The sequence below is a fragment of the Medicago sativa genome, chromosome 7, assembly GCF_051527215.1.
Source record: "Medicago sativa cultivar Bolivia chromosome 7, Bolivia_mono, whole genome shotgun sequence".
NCBI classification, from domain to species: Eukaryota; Viridiplantae; Streptophyta; class Magnoliopsida; order Fabales; family Fabaceae; genus Medicago; species Medicago sativa.
The window spans coordinates 60,590,910-60,607,832 of record NC_140755.1 but is presented as its reverse complement, the minus strand read 5'-3'; the positions used below and the strand labels follow the sequence as shown (position 1 = coordinate 60,607,832).

General features: G+C 35.0%; 2 protein-coding genes across 2 annotated transcripts; both read right to left on the bottom strand.

The window, feature by feature from the left end:
• Positions 1-3,385: 3,385 nt before the first annotated feature.
• LOC146907339 (dof zinc finger protein DOF3.6-like) lies at positions 3,386-5,431 on the bottom strand. Its single transcript, XM_085726542.1, has 2 exons — positions 4,935-5,431; positions 3,386-4,769 (listed from the first exon to the last, which is right to left on the bottom strand). Exons 1-2 carry the CDS (start codon positions 4,986-4,988, stop codon positions 3,762-3,764), a joined length of 1,062 nt encoding a protein of 353 aa, XP_085582668.1. The 5' UTR covers positions 4,989-5,431; the 3' UTR covers positions 3,386-3,761.
• Positions 5,432-14,048: 8,617 nt separating this feature from the next.
• LOC146907338 (uncharacterized) lies at positions 14,049-15,604 on the bottom strand. Its single transcript, XM_085729081.1, has 2 exons — positions 14,162-15,604; positions 14,049-14,105 (listed from the first exon to the last, which is right to left on the bottom strand). Exons 1-2 carry the CDS (start codon positions 15,602-15,604, stop codon positions 14,049-14,051), a joined length of 1,500 nt encoding a protein of 499 aa, XP_085585207.1.
• Positions 15,605-16,923: the final 1,319 nt, after the last annotated feature.

Sequence of the window (16,923 nt, the reverse complement as noted above, 5' to 3'; positions counted from 1 at the left end):
TAATTTATTTGACATAAACTATATTTTTTTTTGACATAAACTATATATTAAGGAACAATAGTGTAAAAAATTTAATTTTTTGTGTTAACGGTGCAAAATAATTTCCATAGACGTCCATTAATTAGATCTTGCTATTTAGATATTTGTACAAATATTTTAAAAAATTGTATTTTTTTTTAAGGAATAAAAAATTGTATTATTACATATTTAAATAGTGACATTTTGATTAAACGTTGGTATAAATTTATTTTACATATTATGAGAGGAAATTTATTTTACTTTGTCAAAAAATATTTTAATAGATTTAATTTACATATGACCATTATATACACATTTTATACATGCATAGTGAATGGTGAGGAATCCAAAACTCAATCAAACACAATATTTTGGTCAAAGTTGTTTGGGATATCGTATAATATTGATATCGTTTGGTTTGAAGATTTGGCCTTTCTTAAATATGAAATCCTTTGAACATAAAAAGGCATAACCAATTGATCTCAAGCACCTAAAAGACTATCTATATGGTCATCATTAACACAATGATCCGGTGAACTGCAGGATTATTTGGATAGCTCTAAATTTCTACGTAGATGTTGGATAGCTCAAATGGTTTAAGATAAAAGTTAAAAAGGATTGGAGGTCTTGATTTCTTAAATATTTTTTTATGTCAAAAAAGTAAGTTGTGAAAATAATCATTGAAAGTTGTTTAACAAAAGGATTAAAATGCTGAATTTAGAAATGGGGAATCTAAAATCATGTTTCATGGGACAAAAATGCTCAATATTTGATTAAGCAGGCAAGGGAAGGCTTGCTCTCATGCAAAATTCTACTTGTTCAATTTTTAATGATATAAATATTCTCTGTTGTGTTGGAAGTCACTAAACTCAAGAAGGATTTGTTAAGTTACAGTATTCAAACATTTTATATATTAAATTGGAAACTGAGATTTGAATCTCCATTGGGAAAATATATTTAATCATTCATGAATTATCCAACAGCTGCAATTTTTTGAAGTACTAAATTTGTTTTCATTCAATTAGTTACCTCTAGCTAGTTTTGGTTGGATAGCATGAAACATCACAATCATTTTTTCATTTACTCCCCTCCGTCCTAAATTATAAAACGTTTTGAACATTTTATACGTATTAAAAAATGTAATTAATTTTGTATGACAAAGAGATATTATAAGTTGTTTTACAAAATTGTCCTTAATAAATGATATGAAAAAAATAAATTATAGAATTTAAAGAAGAGAGAGTAATAAATAGTTAAATATATAATATGAAAAAAAACAATAATGATTCATTGATATTGTAAAATAACTTATAATTTGAGACAGTTTTTTTCTTCTCTAAACAATTGGACAGAAGATTTGAACGCACAACAAAATAAATATATATCATATAGTTATTTTAAAAAATAAACATTAGTTAATTAATTTTTTTTTTCTTTTGAATTTTCATTTATATGAGTGTGGCCAAATCTTATATCCAAACTCTTGTGACCACGAGCTTCTTATCATGTAAAAACAAAATCAGGGTTTAGGAGAAGGTTCAACTGGTCCAAGCTAAATGACCCCTTAGCAGAATAAGAATCCTAGAATATTTAGCCTGTTCATGAAAATGCAATAGAAAATTCCAAATTTGATTAACATTTACTACAAGTATGACAAGTAGAACCTTTTGATGAGAAGGTTGTTGGAGTTTGTCCCAAACAGCGGTCTCTGTATAATTCGCCACTGATTGGTCAAATAATTGCTCAAGTTAATTGACTTTGAGGTAATCATCATAACCAAAGTAACACCTAATTGAAATTAAATTATGTTTTGCTTGTTTTTTGAGGGGATGTTTTGGTTGTTGTTAGTGAGTAAAATGATTAATTAATTTACTATTCAAATTCTAAAACTACTATGTAAATCTTTCATTCACACCCCAAAAATGATAAATGCATATTTGGATGAAAACATTCAACTACATTTTGAAGTCTTTATATTGTGATAAAGTTATCAATTAACTTTTTTATTTTTTTTTTAATAAATTATCAATTAACCACTTGGTTGTTAAATTTCTTTGTTGGGCAACCAATAGAGAGACGAGTCTAGCGAAAATAACTAGTCTCATTTAATATGTCAAACTAAGGTTGAGATTCGCCTGATTGAGAAAAATGTTCATATTTAATAACTGACAATATTTTAAATATGAGATCGTCTGATATGAATTAAGTTTAAAGGAGAACATTATAAGATTTAGTAAATTTTAATTTTAATAAAATATATTTTATTTGTATTATTATAAAATCCAATTTTATTAAAAACGGTAATTGTCCACCTTTGGATCATTACTAAGAGGTTCATATTAGACACACCCTTAAATATTACCTCATCTACGGAATACGTTGAAAATCAAACATAAATATTTGTTTATCATGACTAATCATTTAGGAATCTTGAGAAATTCAAATGGTGAATTACATAGACATGAACTATAGAAAATAAACTTTCTTCAAAAAAAAAAAAAAAAACTATAGAAAATAAACTCGTGATCACATATTTAAAAGACAAGAACTTACGTTCATATATCTAGTCTTTGGACCATTTGGACCACACCAGTTTGGTGAAAATTCATATATCTAGCATCATGTACGTAACAAGCAACACACATTTGTCTTTAATTATATTAGAGAAATGGTTAAAAGTTTTCTTGCATATTAGACTAGATATACTCTTGTATGCTTAGTAAAGCAGTTTACGAACCAAAAGAGCAAAAAATAAAAAACAAGTGAATAAAACAACATACTAAGTTGAAAAAATTATCTTTTTAGAGAATTATATTTAAAGGCATAATGATACTTGATATTAACATCACGAAAAAGTTTCTGTCGTCGTTACATAAACTTTCTGAAAGGAAAAATTAACATAAAATCCATTTTTTAACGCCATAAAATTACACTTTTCCACTACAAATGTACATGAGAAATGTACACAAATACTAAGAAAGACGACATGGGTTTATAATATTAAATTTAATAAATAAACATTCTTTAACAACCACTCATGCTTTATTACTATTTGTTCACAAGGAAATTCCTGAATCTTAAAAAGAACAGTATAAATGTGCTTAATTTGACTATGAAAACCAAACCAACCAATGATTCACAAATTTGATTAAGACCAGTCAAAATTCGATTGAGAAAAAAAAAATTGCGTTGAAATCAACATTCAGAATATCTATGATTTTGGTGTTTGCGGTTTTCAGTGTAGAACATTATATCCTCCAAATCTTCTTGACAATGAAACACCTTCATCAAAAAAAATTATATACTATAAACACTTTCATTCAATTTAAATGTCTCACCATTAGAAATTAAAAAAATATTCCATAGATTTGTGATAAGTGATAACCAATGAACATACATCATTTTTCATCTACTACAATAATATTCATTCTTAATTTTGAACTTACAATATTAATATTCCTTATAGTAAACATTCTCATACAGACCATAACCTAAACCTAATAATTAGAAGAAAAATTAAACTAAAAAAAAGGAAGAAAATGAAACATAAAAATATAAAGATTAAAACCTCAAAAAAGTGGAAAAATAAGAATCTAAGTAACATCGCTAGGGTTTTCATTCTATCTTAAAATAAATCAAAGTACTAAACCATAGTATATGTGGAGTTTCAAACTTTGTCTTGAGATTAATAATAGTAGGGAAGAACAATAAAAACATAGATTTCAAAAGAGAGCATAATAAAGTTATGTCCTATAGTTGGAATTTGTAGTAGCTGAAGAAGTGTTATAAGCTGTAGAAAGATCTGTCCAAGGTGAATTAGTAGCACCACCACCAGCAGAAGCATTCCAATATTGTTCACTATTAGGATTATTATTATTATTATTGATGTTGTTTTTGTTGATCATTCCCAAGAATTGTCTAGATTGATTCTCTTCCATTTTCACACTAGAATTATTTGATAATACCTTAGACACACCACCATACGCATGGGATTGATCATTAGCACCACCACCGCTACCACCACCTTCAAATGGATACAACAATCCATGTGAAGAAGAAGCTTCTAAAGTTGACAAGAAGGGAAATTGATGAGTTTGTGGCATCCTCCATTGCTCAAAATTGCCAACAGGTAAAATCGAAGTAGAACCACCACCGTTGACACCACCGTTACCAACGCCTCCACCTAAAGAGCTTCCGATATGGAAATTTAAGTCTCCAACACCTCCCATTGGAGTAGAAAAACCATAGTTTAGTCCTATTTCACTTAGGTGATCACCTAGATGATGCAAAGGAGCCATGAATCTCATCGGTGGTGGCGTTGGGGAACTGAGTACCGCAGGAGAGTTGTTTGCAGAGCTAGTTTGGCGGTCTGAGCTTGCCGGCGACTTGGAGGTGTTGTTGCTGCTTGATTTAGACCTTTTGTTTCTTCGACAACCACCTCCAACCGGGACACTTCTAAGGGCACCACCCTTTGTCCAATACCTTCGACAAGCCTTGCAGAAGTGGCGTGGCTGCGAGAGACTATAGTTGTTGTAGTAGCAAAACTTTGTGTTGGTGGAATCACACCTTGGACATTTTTGTGATGGTTCTTGCATAGGTATGTTTGCCATCCTTGCCCTATCTGCCATCGAACCTGGTCTGATCGAGCCTCCATGAGGTTGCGATGGTGTCAGGTTCGATGGTTGAGGCTGTGGTGGTGGAATAAGTAGAGGACTGTTGACACTAGTGTTGGCCACTTGATGATTTTGTTGCTGCAAAAAAGGAAATAAAAATTAATGGTAAAGATACATAAAATCAAATATTTGGTATATTCAAGAGAAGGGTATAAACAAAAGTAAAGCTCGAATATTTATCTTTTGAGTTTATTTTTTTTTCTTTCTTTTTGAAACCTAATTGAAGAACCCTTGTTGATTTACCTGTTGATGCCAGTTGGCTGGATCCATATATGGTGGGAGAGAAGTATAAACCATGGTTATTCCTCTTGGAGCTTTATCTTTTGTAAAGGTTGAAAGGTTTCTAGGGAGAGAATAGTGAAGAGAATCACTTCAACAAGTTAGAGAGAGATTGTGTGTGTGTGTTTTGTTTGTGGTTGAGTTGAACATAGAAGAGAGAAAGAAAAAGCAAGAAAGAAAGAAAGAAAGAAGAGAGGGATCAAAGGGTTAAGGAGGTGGTGATGAGAAGCTAAAAATAAAGGAAGATGCTTTTGAGTACTTATATATAAAATTTTGTGTATATTTTTTTTTTCTAGTTAATTATTTTCCCTCCCATTCCCCGATAGCTCTCTTTTTGTTTTATTGCTTTTCAGGATTTTGAGAAGGTGATGTTTCTTAACCCATAAGCTTCTTTTTTGATGCCTTGTAAGTACAGTGTCCTTAGAAAAAGAGATTGTTATAGTGCTTCTCTCTCTCTCTCTCTCTCTCCCTCCTTGTGCATGAAAAAAGCTAAGTATTGAGCTTGATATGTCATGTTTTATTATAATAAGAGAGAAAATAAAAAAATAAAAAAGATAGGGTTGTGTGTATGCTGACCAACCTATACATTATGCTAGCAATTTGAGGTAGAATGGCCAACATAAACTTTAATTATGATTCTATTATAAAATAGTATAACATTAGTTGGTGAATGAATGATAGATTAAGGTAAAGAATGTGGTTCATATTTTTAATGATTTATTTTTATTTTTATATATATTGGAATTGTAATGAAATAAATAAAGGTGGTCTATTTGTGCTTTTAGTGTGTCCCGACCAAGTGAACCTTTTCTTGGTCTCGTCTGTTCCCTTCCCCACTCTTCAATTTCTTTTTGCATGGAAATATTTTTCCTTTGCAATTCACGCGCCACCATGTGAACATACCAGTCAAACTCATTTTTAACTTTTTTCCCTCATAATATATAGTAAGCAGGACCGAACCTTGGGGTATGCAAAGAACTCAATGGAATTAGGCCTCCCTAATGTATGAGCCTAAAAAAAAAAAAATTAGGCCTCTGAGAATTGGGTTCTCTTGCTTTTGGTGTTAGGTGGGTTTTTTTTTTTGGAAGGGTGGTTTAAGGTTTCTCATGTATACCGTAGTGATTTTCACCTTTAGGTGTACCACATATATACAACATCTTGTATTTATCTTTTAAAAAATTTAAATAGAACATTGTTCTTTAAAAAAAAAAATACATTTTTATTTTATTACGGACCTCTTTTCACTTGCAGAGCCGAGCCTCCGAATTCGTAGGAACTACCAGATAGTTAATAGCTAGAGTAAGTGTAGGTACCCACCAAATAAAATTACTATTTAGCTTGCAATTGTTCACCTAATGGATAATAATAAAGGGTAAATTAGTTATTAATGGTTGGTCAATGATTGCATCAATGTGTTGTATCCGATGTATAAAGAATGGGTAAAATAAGAGTGGTGATACACAAACCACCATATGTGGCATACCTCTTTGTACACCCCTCCACTTGTCAAAAAAAATATATAAAATATTCAAAAGACTGCCAGCTCAAAAAAGAAAAAACAAAAAAAAAATAAATCTGATGCTCTTATCCAATCATGTTGTATCCCTCCCTCCATCTCTACAGCCACTGTAGACCAAGATTTTCGGGTGTCAAGTCATTAATTGGACTTGAACCTTCAATCTACCGGACTTGCTCGATTTTATTCTTGGGAAGGGAAAAAGAGATTGAAAAACCCTTTTTGGATCCGGGGGTTGGTTACGATTCGGGAAGGTGTTAGGCACCCGCGTCGTTCACGGTACTCCGTGAGAACCTCTTTCTAACTTTATTTTTTATTTGAAAATTTCTTGCTTAAAGTCTAAATGAAAGAATGGAGGGAGAAGAAGTAGGAGTTTTTTGTTATTTTTATTTGATCGATTTGAAAGGAATAAAGCCTCTGCCTACGTACCCTTAAAAGGGATCAAAACCACCGTAGTTCACTCTTAAAAAATATTTTTGTGGGTTAGGTTGATTTTAATTATTTTTGAAAAATGGTTTTCAAGAAGGAGATTGAGGGGCCTCAAGGCACTAGAAAAAAAAATAGAAGTGAGGTTGTTTCATTTTAGTTAAGAAATTGAGTCTAAGTTTAATTAAGATTCATTTAGGAATTTGATTAAGAAAATAAAGGAAAAAAAATCTCTTGGATTTGGATCCAAGGTTTATTAAGAAAATGATTTGACTTTTGCTTATTTGATTTTTTTTTTTTGAGTAAAAAGATTTTTCTAAACTAACGGAAAGTTAGCGTAACAACGGAAAAAAATAAAGCGAGATAAAGCGATAAATAAAATGGTGTAGTGTCGGTGTGTGCAATTACTACGCTATTACATACCATCCTAGGGGCATTCTAAAGCAAGAAATAAAAAGCTCAAAAATAAATTACATCAACGCCTAAAATACACACTAAGATATTGGAAAATAAATAAATTGCAAGAATGATAAAAAAATGCATGAGACTATACTAAAATTAAAGCAATCATAATAAGATGATAAGAAACTTAAAAGCATTGCATGGATTATCAAAAGAAAGCGTGGTGTCAAAATATTAAAGAAATGCATGAAGTAGAAAATTGAAATATTAAAGCAAAATTAACAAAAGATATTGTGGAGTAGAAACATTTAAAATGCATGAAATAAAGCCTTTTAAAACACCTAAGCAAAATAAAAGCCCTAGAGATTAAAGTATTTAAAATGCTTGGAGCAAAACCCCCAAAGCGAGTTTTAAAATGCATAAGATGATTTTTGGGTTTAGAAGCCTATAATGAACAAACAATATGATAACACTATGCAAGATGCGAAGTATTTTTCAAAAGCCTAGGGAAAAAACTAAAAGTAAAAATATGCATGGGATGAAAATTTAGCTATCAAATGAATTAGATAAAAATGCGTGATATATTAAAAAATGATTTGAACAAAACATAAACAAATGCATGAAGGCATGTATCAAAATTGAGCAAACTAAGTATGATATGATAAAATGGTTCGACTTAAAAAATGCATGATAGTGTACCTAAAATCCATACGTAAGGAAAAGGTTTTTCAAAGAACATGGGGGGTACAGCAAGTAGCACAAGGGGTTCAACCAGTAACAGAAATAACAACACAATAAAACAAAAGAGAAGATAGCTGGGCCTAGCAGGAAAACGAAAATAGGCTTATTGAAATGGGTAGGGTTTGGATATGGAGCAGATCCATGGGTTATTGAAAAAATGGGTTAAAAAATGGAAGAGGTATAAAAAGATGATGTTGCTGTGCTTTCCACTCACTTATGCTCTACGTTCCTCTTTCTACCACTTAAAAGAAAAAACATGCTCTCATCTCCCTTTAAAACAGCTCACCGGAGAAGAAGAAGTAATGGCAGGCGGAGTTGCTCCGACGTGGTGGTCGGCCGGAGAGCCGCCGCGTCGGAGATTATTTTTTTAATTTTCTTACATCAAAAGCTCGTTCTTCTTCTTCTCTTAACGGATCCACAAATATTTTTCACCAAAAACCACACACAAAGCATAGATCTACTCATTTACATGCTGAACAAGGATGAATAACAACAACAAAACGGTTACCTTGGCCTTAGATCGGAGAAATAGAGAAAGATGAGACCGGAAAACTTCTAGCTAGCTCAGAATACTTCGTGTTTCCATTTGCTCCTTGCTCGATCCGGTTCTGTCCCTTTGTATCCGATTTGGTATGTTGTAGTCTCCCCTCGGTTTGCTTCCTTCTACTCGGTTCCGAAATGATTTTGAAACTTAGAAGTTAGAACAGTACTTGGACTGGTTCGATCTGTTTGAGATTTGTGTGAACCGATTTGTTTCAATGATATTTGCGGGGAGTGGGTTAATGACGAATTGATACTTGGTGGTGTGGATTTGGTTAATTGAAGTGTTGTTTTATTGAATCCGAGAAAAGAAAAAGTAATGTTGAATTCGATTGATGTTCTTGATGAAAGTTTGAGAAAAAGTGTGTTTGATCTGTTTTGATACTGGAAAATGGATTATTGTTTGTATTGATGATTTGGAATTTTGAAGAAGATTTGAGTTTGCTGATGTAAGGATGATTGTGTTTGTGAAAACGATTCTGGAAATGTTTATGTGACTGATAGTGAAATTGTTGTGGTTCTTGAGAAAGAGAGAAGTTTGATCTATATTTTTAATGGCTGCCGATTTTTTGTGTTAGTGTGAAAGTTTGTGCGGAGCCTCCTTTGCCAATGATTGGCAACACTACTTATAGTAAAAAAAACTAGGTTATGAAAGATGAATGGACTAAAGACCAAGTTACCCTTGAAGAAACTTGGAGACAAAGGAAAGAATTAGATGCTTCTTGGACCAATTAACAAAGGACACATGGACTTAAGACAAAACAATTATTAATAAAACAAAATAAAAATGACATTAAAAGCAAAAAGAATAAATGGTTAAAATGAAATAAAATAAAATAAAATAGAATTGTAAAATAATATAAAAGTGATAAAAAAAAATGTAATAAAATTTAAAGCTGTCGAAACTTCGACTGAGACGACTAAAAATCGCGGTGTTTTTAAAACACGAACAAAACTTTTTAAACAGTTTAATCATACGGACAAAAGGAATTTACCTAAAAAGGTCTATTTATCAAAGAAATGAATAAAAGACTTTAAAAGCACGCGTAAAAATTTAAAATGTCTAACAAACAAATAAAGCGATTTCAACTAGATAAAGCGCGAACAAAATTTTACTTGCAAGACAAAAGACTTTGAATTACTAAACAACGACTGAAGAAATTTTAACTGGTTAAAGCGAATAAAAAAAAGAAATTAAGCCGTTTTGAAATATAGACAAAAATGGGTAAAAACAGAGCAAAGTGGTCAAAATTTGGGGTATGACAGATGCCCCTATTTAAGTTTCTTCGTCACGAAGATTTGAAAGAAGACTTTTAAATCGATGGGTCGAAGAGACTTAAATACTAAGTACACCGAATTTTGACCAGTTGAAAAGCTGAGAATGCAATGAATATAATGATATGAATGCAAACGATGCAAGTATGAATGCGAAGTTGACAAAAATAAACTGACTGGGGAATAAACTGATAGGTATCACTGGGGAGAAAAGACTGTCTATTACCGACTTCTGTGGTAAAGACGAACATACAGAAGATAAAGCTTGAACGGAACATAAAGCTCAGACGGAAGATAAAGCTTGGACTGAAGATAAAGCTCAGACGGAAGATAAAGCTAGAGACGGAAAATAAGCTTGAGACGGAAAATAAAGCTTGTCTATTATCCACAGTCCGTGGTAGAGACGAAAATACGGAAGATAAAGCTTGTCTATTACCAACTGCCGTGGTAAAGACGAACATATAGAAGATAAAGCTTGAACGGAACATAAAGCTCAGACAGAAGATAAAGCTTGGACTGAAGATAAAGCTCAGACGGAAGATAAAGCTTGAGACGAAAAATAAAGCTTGAGACGGCAAATAAAGCTTGAGACAGAAAATAAAGCTTAAGACGGAAAGTAAAGCTTGTCCATTACCGACAGCCCGTGGTAAGGACGGAAGTACAGAAGATGAAGCTTGTCTATACTGATTAGTATTGATAAAGTGATTATTGGATGGGATCTACCACTTGAACACAAATTGATTGGTGACATTTATGAATTAAACACCTTGAGGATGACCTTTTTATGTATTGGATTAGTGACGCCTCTTGAACATAAGCTGGGGACGACATATTAAGGGAATGACAGGTAAACACAAGCTGTCCGTGGTTTGGGACTGACCTTTTGAAGCAAAATAAATGTTTGCGAGAATCCACTCGGCTTTTGATGAAGGGTTTGCGAGAATCCACTCGGCTTTTGATGAAAGGTTTGCGAGCATACACTCGGCTTTTGATGAAAGGTTTGCGAGCATACACTCGGCTTTTGATGAAAGGTTTGCGAGGATACACTCGGCTTTTGATGAAAGGTTTGCGAGAATACACTCGGCTTTTGATGAAAGGTTTGCGAGCATACACTCGGCTTTTGATGAAAGGTTTGCGAGGATACACTCGGCTTTTGATGAAAGGCTTGCGAGAATACACTCGGCTTTTGATGAAAGGCTTGCGAGAATACACTCGGCTTTTGATGAAAGGTTTGCGAGCATACACTCGGCTTTTGATGAACGGTTTGCGAGGATACACTCGGCTTTTGATGAAAGGTTTGCGAGAATACACTCGGCTTTTGATGAAAGGTTTGCGAGCATACACTCGGCTTTTGATGAAAGGTTTGCGAGGATACACTCGGCTTTTGATGAAAGGCTTGCGAGAATCCACTCGGCTTTTGATAAAAGTTCGCCGGAATCCACCAGGCTTTTGATAAGAGTTCGCCGGAATCCACCAGGCTTTTGATAAGAGTTCGCCGGAATCCACCGGGCTTACAGTGAATGACATCTCTGGACCAGACACACTGGGGTAGACGCTTTTATGAGATACAGTTGAAATAAGACACGAGGTGGTAAATGCAATGATATTTTGTATGCATGCAATATGTGCATGAATGTTTATATGCATGAATATATGTATGAATGAATGTATGAATGTATGACTGTATATGACAGGTGAACTTGATGAAACAAAAGAGGATAGGTAAGATGAGAGATAGATTGACACCGCAGTACAAACACTCGGTAATCTTCATTGGGGATAACATTACTGGAGATGAGTTAAACACTGTCAGGGTAAAGCTCATACTCAGACCACTGGTGGGGGAACAACCCATAACCACACCACTGAAGGGAGAATGCCCCATAATCAAACCACTTGGAGACAGAATGCCCCATAATCAATCCTTTTGGGGAAACAGCTCATCAATCAACAATTTGGCAGAAGTCGCCATCTCTAAGGGATAAAATACATCAATCAAACCACAGATGGGAGACACCGTCAATCAAACCATAGGCAGGAGTCGCCATTCATCAAGTCACCGGCAAAAGTCGCCATTTCTCGGGATAAAACCCATCAATCAACCATTCTGGCAAAAGTCGCCACTCGTAAGCCAGCACAAAGTGCATTCTTTCCATTTGGCCCACTTGAACTGTGATACCTCTGTCTTTTTTCATTTTTTTGTATTGTTTTTCTTTTTTTTTTTTGAAAGTCCCTAACTTTTGCCTGGATCGCCCTTTCAGGTTTTCAATCCACCGGGAGTATATATATATATATATATATATATTTTTTTTATGCCCCTAATTTTTGCCTGGACTGCCCTTTTCGGGTTTTCAGTCCACCGGGACGCTCATTTTTGGCTTAAGCCGCCCCTTCGGGTTTTCGACTTAGCGAGCTCTTCTTTTTTTTGTATTCTTTTTTCTCTTCTTTTTTTTGACAGAGGTCATCGCACATCACTTGTTCATAACTATCTTGCAGAGTTTAACTGTCCTTGGGACGAATGTTGATGTATGTTTCTACTACTCATAAGTTCAAAGAAGATGTACCTGTTGTTTATGCTTTTCAAAAGACAATTAAAAAAAAAGTTTTAAATTTTTGCTTTGAGTATTCACATCAAAAATAGAAGAAAATTATGCAAACAGAATAACTGAGAATTTCAAATAAATGGGCACAGGCTCAAATTAGATGTAAACGGAGTGGTGGCATGCCAAAGGCGTGGCTCCACAGATTTTAAAAGTTTTGGAAAATGGTAATTATATGGAAAAGGTACATTGAACACAATAACCACTATGCTCTCTAACAACTTTGAATTCCACTGTTCCGAGTCTTTGATTTGCAGATGCTTCATGTCGAAGGTCTTTTGACAGTTGAAAATGCCCCAGATGAATCATATCTGAATTGATGCAGTTACCTTGCCATAAGTCGGAAATCTTTTGTGGGCTGAAGTGCCCCAAGTGAGTCATGTCCGACCAGATGCAGTTACTTTGTCATGATCCTTAACTTTTGCATAGATCGCCCTTGCGGGTTTCAATCTATCAGGATAAACATTCTTCTCTTTTTTTTTTTTTTTTTTTTTTTTTTTTTTTTTGTATGTCTCTAACTTTTGCATGGACCGCCCTTTCGGGTTTTCAGTCTATCGAGACGCTCTTTTTTTTTTGCCTAAGCCGCTTTTTCAAGTTTGCGACTTATCGAGCTTTTTCATTTTTTTTCATCATTTTTTTTTTACATGTCTCTAACTTTTGCATGGACCGCCCTTTCGGGTTTTCAGTCCATCGAGACGCTCTTTTTTGCCTAAGCCGCCTTTTAAGGTGTGCGACTTATCGAGCTTTAACTTTTTTTTTTGTGTTTTTACAAAGTATTTCTTGACTGCATCGGTATTCACAGGACACACAAGTTCATCACTATCCTTTGTAATTAGGCATACATTGCCCCTAGAATCAGGTAACACATTTTTTAGCACAAAGCCACTTTCTTGACTTTCACGGGGACGAGCCTTCTTTGTCAAATACTTGCTTTATCCTTTTGACAGAACTTTGACCTCCATGTGGGGCACTGCTTTTATATTGTATATTGAGGGATGGTGGGGGGGTTGCCCCTGTTAAAGTGTGCACTTGAAGTACAATATCCCTGCAGGCAGATGGAAGCATCTCGTGCAAGTCTTTGTACATGAAAGTCCTCTTCTGGACAATCTTTCTTGATATTTGCAGCTTCGATGGACAAGATGCCCCAGTAGGCGAGAAATCACATTGGAAACTTCTTCATCATCCTTCTCTTCAGTCTCAGATACAAGGAACTCAAAGTCGAGAGAGAGCACATGGTTCAAGTGTTCAACGGGTTTATTAATGCATGATTTGATTATTGATATAAACATTTTGATTATGCATACATGTGGAAATGATTTAAAGAAAAAAGATTTTTTTTTTTGGTTTTTTGTATTACCATTTTTCCAGAAAAAGCACAAAATAAAAACAAAGTCGGGATCAAAGCGACCTTTTAATTAATGATGACAATACATAAAACAAAAAGCCCTAAACAAGTTCACTTCCATCTCGGGTGGGACGAAAGGATTTTTTTTTTTTGAAAAACATAAAGCAACAAACAAACATATTAATTAAACAGATGAGTAGTAAAAATAAACATCAACAAAGACCCAAATGAAGCTAAACATTCCATGTACCAACATCAGTTCCAAGATCCGATAACGGATTAACTTGCACCTTCAGATTCAAAACTCTTCAAAAGGTATGAGATTTTTCTGGATCAACTTCTGAACTATCTTCTGTAATGCACAACAATGCTCAATATCATGACCTGGTGCCCCTTGATGGAAAGCACAAAAGAGGTCGGGCCTATGCTGGGCTGACAACTTTGCTGGCATTGGCAGAGGTGCCTTGGGATAGACCAAATTCCTTTCAAGCAACTTTGGAAACAACTCTGCATACGTCATGGGAATAGGGTCAATCCGTTTCCTTGAAATCCATTGTCGAGGCTGTTGTTGATATTGCTGAAACTGGGGTTGATAACCCAAACTTTGCGGAGCATTTGTGACAGGCATAACAGCGGCAACAGGGTGATAAGCCGGATACAGTGGTTGAAGTTGACTTTCTGCCACACTCATTTTCTGGTCTTCCTCTTCTGAACCATTAGTGGGAACAACTTCTTTGATCAAATGTCCTTTTCGAACCCAATCTTCAATACGCATGCCCGCGGTCATCATATCCGCGAAATCGCCAGATGCACTTGCAAGCATATGCTCAAAATAGAACGGATCCAGTGTTTCCAGGAAAATCTCGGTAAATTCTTTCTCTTCTAGACGTGGACGAACTTGTTCAGCGAAATCTCTCCAACGTTGGGCATAAGCTTTGAAGGATTCATTATCATTCTGAGTCATGGCCTGTAGTTCCTTTCTGTTTGGGGCCAAGTGCAAGTTGTAGTTATATCGCTGGACGAAAGCCTCACACAAATCACTGAAAGTTTTGATATCATCATTGCTCAGACCCATGTACCATATCAGTGCAGCACCAGTCAAGCTATCTTGGAAACAGTGGATAAGGAGTTCATCATTGCCTACTTGAGCAGACATCTTTCTCACGTACATCACCAAATGAAGCTCAGGGCAAGTATTCCCTTTGTATTTCTCAAAATCAGGGACCTTGAATTTGGGTGGTATCACGACATTGGGAACCAAGCAAAGATCATAAGCATTTTTCCCAAACAGTTCTTTCCCACGAAGAGCTTTCAATTCCAACTGTATTTTGTCGAACTTTTCTTCGAGTTCAGCTATCCGGTCGTATGCAACCACATTTTCTAAGTGATAAGTTGGCCCACGGCCCTGCTGAATAGTATGAATCAAAGGTGATGAGTAAGTCATAGTAGCTTGAGGGAATAAAGGACCCGGTTGAGAGATAGGCTTTGTCTGTTGCACAAAAGGAGTTTGATCCTTAGAGATATCAGGACAAAATACTTCACCCGAACTTAAAGGTGTGCTCCAGAGATAACCTTCCAGCATAGCATGTTGAGGAGTACTAGCAAACACTGTTGAAATCGGAGTAGTGGAAGCAACCGTCTGAGCTTGAGTGCTGCCAACTGGAAGAGATAATGGCCGACTCTGTGCAACCGTCATCAAAGATACTAAGTTCCTCAAAAGCTCATTTTCGGCCCGGAGGGTTGTCACCTCTTCACGAAGCTTGTGGTTCTCTTGTTCAAGATGATCCATTCTGATTTGCTCGAGTGTTGTAGATACGAGTAGACTGATGGATTGACCTCTTATTGAGAAGACACAATGTGAGACACAGACTAGAAACTATGGATGCAAAATGATGCATGATATGTTTATGCAAAAAAATATACAATTTTTTCATCGAAGGATTTATCAAGGTGAATTGTAAACATCGTAAAGGAATATGGTTTCATTTGAGAATTGTAAAGATATTGCAATAGGTTTCCATTTCAAAAGGTAAGAACGAACCCAAGAAAGAAGTTCTTAACAAAAGCAAAAGCTTAGTTGAGATTTTTGAAGTTGTATTGCTCGGTGTTCATTCTTACAAGGTTCATACCTTTGATGTTTACAAAAAGCTTGGCTAAATTCTTCAATATATTTTTTTTTAATGGATGAAAAAAAAAGGTTTATGGATGAATGCATGTATGCATGATTATGCAAGGAATACATGATGAAGTTTAAGATATACAATGATGGAGCTTAAGGATAAAAACGCCATTTGGTAAGGACTAAGGTTTCCATTGCACAAGTAACAAGGGTTCTACCAAGGTTCCCGAATTACAACCGCCACAGAACTTTATCGGATACCGAGACAACACTCGGTCCAACAACGTTCGTAGGAAAGTCTAGTTCGAGTGTAGCATTGCAAGTAGACTAATACCGAGACATCACCCGGCTTAGCCACCGCACTACATCCTAAAAAAGCCAAGATGGGTTAAGGGTTACTAAAGGTCCTTAGCGTACAAATGGAAACTTAAAAGCAATAGAGTCTAAGCGTGACAACACCCGCCGACATATATCACTTTAAGCTCCTCCGCTAAGTGTGGTTATCTCACGTGTGACAAGACACGAGAATACTCTCGGTATGCCACTATGAGTCTACCACCCCTATCTTATGTTTCACTCGAGCCCGGGTATATAGCTTATTTTCTCACCCCTCACGTAACAAAGTAAAAATATATATACAAAATAATAAAGCATAAAAGATAAAGGAAGAAAGGTGGGCTAAACCCGCGTAGGATCCCCAGTGAAGTCGCCATTTTTGTAGACCAAGATTTTCGGGTGTCAAGTCATTAATTGGACTTGAACCTTCAATCTACCGGACTTGCTCGATTTTATTCTTGGGAAGGGAAAAAGAGATTGAAAAACCCTTTTTGGATCCGGGGGTTGGTTACGATTCGGGAAGGTGTTAGGCACCCGCGTCGTTCACGGTACTCCGTGAGAACCTCTTTCTAACTTTATTTTTTATTTGAAAATTTCTTGCTTAAAGTCTAAATGAAAGAATGGAGGGAGAAGAAGTAGGAGTTTTTTGTTAT

Bases quoted from the DNA above. Each gene is read 5' to 3' on its own strand.
- LOC146907339 (XM_085726542.1), bottom strand. From the start codon at position 4,988: ATGGTTTATACTTCTCTCCCACCATATATGGATCCAGCCAACTGGCAT. The intron at 4,770-4,934 runs GTAAATCAACAA...CCTTTTTTGCAG, and splicing joins CAGCCAACTGGCATCAACAG to CAACAAAATCATCAAGTGGC.
- LOC146907338 (XM_085729081.1), bottom strand. From the start codon at position 15,604: ATGGATCATCTTGAACAAGAGAACCACAAGCTTCGTGAAGAGGTGACA. The intron at 14,106-14,161 runs GTTCAGAAGTTG...TTGAATCTGAAG, and splicing joins GTTGTGCATTACAGAAGATA to GTGCAAGTTAATCCGTTATC.